Genomic DNA, 4,949 nt, shown 5'->3' with positions numbered 1-4,949 from the left:
GTCAGTGCTGTCGAAAAACAAGTGGGCGGCATTTTTTCCTCGATGCTCCTGGAGGTACCGGCAAATCCTTTGTAACACGATTAATACTTGCTAAGATTCGTCGCGAGAAACAAATTGCGCTAGCTGTTGCCTCCTCGAGAATCGCTGCCACGTTATTGCCAGGAGGTAGGATGGCACACTCGGCATTCAAGCTGCCTTTGGATTTGGTGAGGGCCGAGGTTCCTACTTGCAATATTAGCAAAAATTCAGAGGAAGCTGAAGTTCTTAGACAGTGCCGTCTCATTGTATGGGACGAATGCACAATCCAATGAGGGTGCCCTTGAGGCACTGGACCGGTCACTGAAAGATATCAGGGATTCTACAGCTTCTATGGGTGGTGTAACTCTATTGCTTTCAGGAGATTTCCGACAAACCCTTCCTGTCATCCCTAAAGGAACCAGGGCTGATGAAGTGCGTGCATGCCTTAAGTCATCCATGTTGTGGCTCCAGGTTAAGATGTTAAGCCTAAGCACAAACATGCGTGCGCACTTGCTTGGTGATAGCACGTCTGCAGCATTTGCTGAAGACATTTTAGCCCTTGGAGAAGGGAAGGTTCCTAAGAATGATAAGGGCGACATAGCCATCTCTGAACTGTGCAACACAGTGGACAACCCTTCTGAACTTTTGGAAACAGTGTTCCCCAATCTGGAAAGTAACTATGCAGACATTAATTGGCTCAGTGAAAGAACTATCCTGGCCCCCAAAAATGTAGCTGTCAGTGCTATCAATGACCAGCTCATAGGCCGAATTCCGGGTGAGGAGCGCATCTACAAATCGATTGACCGGACCTCTGACTCCCAAGACATTGTCAATTACCCTATCGAGTTTCTCAACTCATTGGAGCCAGCAGGGCTTCCACCTCACATACTTAGGCTAAGGGTTGGATGCCCAATTATACTAATCAGAAACTTGCTTCCGCCTAAACTGTGCAACGGGACCCGCTTCGTAGTTAAGTCCCTGGTGCCCCACTTGATTGAGGCCACCATTGTTACAGAGTGCGGGAGAGGTGAAAATGTTTTCATTTCAAGGATGCACCTTTATCCCTCGGGGTCAGACATACCATTTCACTTCCGCAGATCGCAGTTCCCGGTGAGACCATGCTTTGCCATGTCCATCAACAAATCCCAAGGCCAAACACTATCGGTGGCAGGCATCCATTTGGGGGAGCCATGCTTTTCACATGGGCAACTTTATGTGGCCTGCTCCCGTGTGGGTAGTAGAAACGCTCTTTTTGTGCATGCTCTTCAGGGCAGAACAATGTTGTCTATAGCGAAGTTTTATAGACAAGTTGTCATTGCAGCCGATGTGGTTATAAACAGTGATCCGGAAGCATTGGCTGGACATATTCGCAAACCATGGCAACATGACTTATGGACTCTTCCACTTTTTTTTATTGGACAATGCTGACTTCTCCAACAACAATGCTCACTCGGCTGATATCAGTGATTGGCTAAGTTGCTCATAAAGTTAACCTAGAGGGACAGGCCCCTTATTTTTTGGTTAAGGCTGTGGTAAGTTTTCCTAAGCTGCTCCAATCCAGATCCCAAATGCAACACTTCATAATCCTAGCTTAATCCCGGGTAACGCCGGGCTATACTGCTAGTCGATTATATGATGCTTGCGTGCGAATGGTTATACTCCCTGGTAGTGAGACATAGGCTATGAATGCAGACGACATGCGTGGGTTGGAGAGAAGTGCAACATCAGTGTGCGACAAAATGTAAGCGTATTGAGAGAAAAGTTGGTCATAAGAGGAATCGAATGCAGCATGCAATGGAGAAGAACATGTTGGTTTGGACATGTGATGTATATGAAGACAGCTTGTGGTAAAGAAGTGTCGATCACTGAAATTGGATCGTACCCATGGAAGAGGGAGACCTAGGAATATAAGGGATGAAGTAGTAAAGACTAATCTCAAGATGTTGGGGCTCACTGAAGAAATTACAATGGATCGAGATATCTGGCATTATGAGGTTCTTGAGAAAACCCGTCCACTTCTCCAAAACTGAGTTCTAGAAGCGCTGTGTTCCACACACACGTAAGAATAAGACATTTCACTCATCGTACTCCAACAAATCAAACTACATCTCTTCTATTCCTTACATCACCTTTTTCCTGCACCATGCTTATCTCTCACTCCTCGCTCCTCTCCACGCATCCATTTTCACTGTATCATTGCTATTCAGTAGACTCACCAACTCCTCTATATACTCAGGTTTTCTTAACTCACTGCATTCCCCACCCCTCTCTCTCTTCTCACGCTTCTTTGGCAATACTATGCCACTTATATTATGACCTCCGTGCCTCAAGGATATCCTGACACTTGCCACTCTCTCTCTCTCTTTCTCTCTTTCTTCCTTTACTCTACCAGCCTATATTCTGATCCTCGTTCCTTGTATACCCTGTAACTTTGGCACCATCTCTCTCTCTCTCTCTCTCTCTGTCTCTGTCTCTCTCTCTCTCTCACTTGCTTTCACTTGCACTATTGCTGTCTCCTACTATCTCTCCCCCCCTCTCTCTCTCTTCCTTTACTCTACCAGCCTATTTATATTCTGACCCTCGTTCCTTGTATGCCCGGCAACTCTCTCTCCCCTTCTCTCTCTCCCCCTCTCTCTCTCTCTCTCTCTTTCTCTCTCTCAGGTCAACCATGTACCCTCTCTACTTCAATACCCTTGTGTTTGCCTTTCTGTCTCACTATAACCTTTCATCATCAAATACAAAATCATCTCTTTCATTACCCCTCCCCTCTCAAACAATTTTTGTCCTGCAAGTTACTTGGTGATCCTGCCAGTGCTGGTGCCACGTAAAAAGCATCCAGTACACACTGTAAAGTGGTTGGCGTTTGGAAGGGCATCTAGCTATAAAAACCATGCGAAACTGACCTTGCTTGTGCTTGTGCCACGTAAAATGCACTCAGTTCACTTTGCTAGATGGTTGGTGTTAAGAAGAGCATCCAGCCGTAAGAAAACGTTGCCAGAGCAGAAACAGAAGCTTGGTGCAGTTCCAATCAAACTGTACAACTCATGCTAGCGTGGAATGTGGACATTAAACGAGGATGATGAGAAGGAGGATGCGGAGGATGAGGATGAGGATGAGGATGATGTTGATGAGGATGATCGTGTACATGAATACTTGGTCTCAGATGAAGACATGGTATAACTGGGAAAATGAACTTGTGGCTCATACTTTGTCTGCTAAGTTATTTGTGAATTGTATGACTCCTCAATCAGGGATGACCTGCGCAAATAACAACAATAATAATTCTCCACTTTCTTTTATTAAAACCCATATATACCATCAACCCCCTTCCTCTGTTTGTTGCCATCATACCCTGAAATGACACAGTATTTTCTTAATTTCTCTCTTTTTTACCTAAAAAGGAACGGCTGATAATTGAAGCATTGATGATTTATTCATTTTCCAATTAATTTAATATACTAACTTCGTTTTATGTTTTATCAAACCTTTGTTATTTGTTAAAATATAAACATGCATGTGTCTAGTCATAACTGATTTGCATAATAGCAAAAGGTTGTTGGCTGGATAACGATTACTACACTATGGGTTTGCAAGGCGGCGAGCAAGCAGAAACGCCGGGCGAAATGCTTAGCGGTATTTCGTCTGTCTTTACGTTCTGAGTTCAGATTCTGCAGAGGTCGACTTTGCCTCTCATCCTTTCGGGGTTGATAAATTAAGTACCAGTTGCGTACTGGGGTCGATCTAATGGACTGGCCTTTTCCCCCAAAATGTCGTGCCTTGTGCTTAGAGTAGAAATGAATAATAGCCATATGGATTCTGTGGATCTAGTTGAATTCACAAAGTATCTATGAAACTGCTCAGTTTGATTCTTATCCTAAATAGCTGATCCCTCGTTGGACATAATTTCACAGAAACACTAATTATACATGGATATGGTTTCATATTTTTATTTAGTAACCTATTTTACATTGGTACAGTTGTAAATATATATGTGTGTGAGTGACTAGATCTATTTTCTAAGGTTTGATTCCTCATATTTGTCACTTGCCTCAGTCACATAGAATTTTCTTCACCTTTTCTACCACTCTTAGAAATTTTCATCACATTTCTACTTGTCTTTCTCTGAGAAATTATCTCTTTCTAAATTCATAGCTTTCTTTACTCTTTGCTTACCTTTCACCCCTCATCTCTGACTGAATCACTTTCTCTTAGTATAACTTTTCAAATGCCATATAATTCCTTGAATTTTAGTTCCTTTTACATTTCCTTTATTCCATTTCATGCAAAAACAATTTTTCTTCTCTTCTTCGCTAAGTTAAAGATAAAGACTGAAATATTATACACTAGCCTCATCGTGACAAATTCACTTTACTAATCTGGAATTTTCTCATTTACTGATTTTGCAGATCACCTGATATGTTTTGGCGAAGAATTGTAAGTCTTTTTATATTTCTATATTTTATTTTCGCTTGATCTGTTTGCTTGAATTGTGATGAATACTTTGTTGAGAATTTCATCAATGGATTTATATAAAAAGAATGTTGTATATCTTGTTTATGAATATTTTTATATATTTTCACACATTGGTACAAGTTACTATTTTTTTTTATTCTGGTAGACCAAACTATTATTCTTCAGACTAGAAGAGCCATCTACTATTTTGCCAATTAGTAGAACTGTCTTATTGGTAGATCTATATATATGTGTTATATATTTTATATATTTACAGTAGGCTTCTATTTATTATATTATCATGGCCAGTATAGTAGTTTTGCTTTTAGTATGGTTGAATACTGCTTTTCGTATTTGCAGCTACTATATCACATATTAGTAGAATCAGATACTACTTTTCATATCAGTAGAGCCATATATATACATACATACATATATATATATATATATATATATATATATATATATATATATATATA

General features: G+C 40.9%; 1 protein-coding gene across 2 annotated transcripts in view; it reads left to right on the top strand.

Moving 5' to 3' along the window:
- The window catches only part of LOC106871768 (uncharacterized), a 629,775-nt gene that overhangs the window by 518,198 nt on the left and 106,628 nt on the right, over nt 1-4,949 (top strand). For both annotated transcript variants that reach the window (XM_052974057.1, XM_052974056.1), the window contains exon 38: nt 4,425-4,452. In XM_052974057.1, the coding sequence (XP_052830017.1) occupies nt 4,425-4,452 (28 nt within the window). The remainder of the gene's footprint in view (nt 1-4,424; nt 4,453-4,949) is intronic.

This window comes from Octopus bimaculoides, chromosome 17 (assembly GCF_001194135.2).
Source record: "Octopus bimaculoides isolate UCB-OBI-ISO-001 chromosome 17, ASM119413v2, whole genome shotgun sequence".
Classification (NCBI taxonomy): Eukaryota; Metazoa; Mollusca; class Cephalopoda; order Octopoda; family Octopodidae; genus Octopus; species Octopus bimaculoides.
The sequence above is the reverse complement of the archived record's forward strand: the minus strand, read 5'-3'. Positions and strand labels throughout refer to the sequence as shown.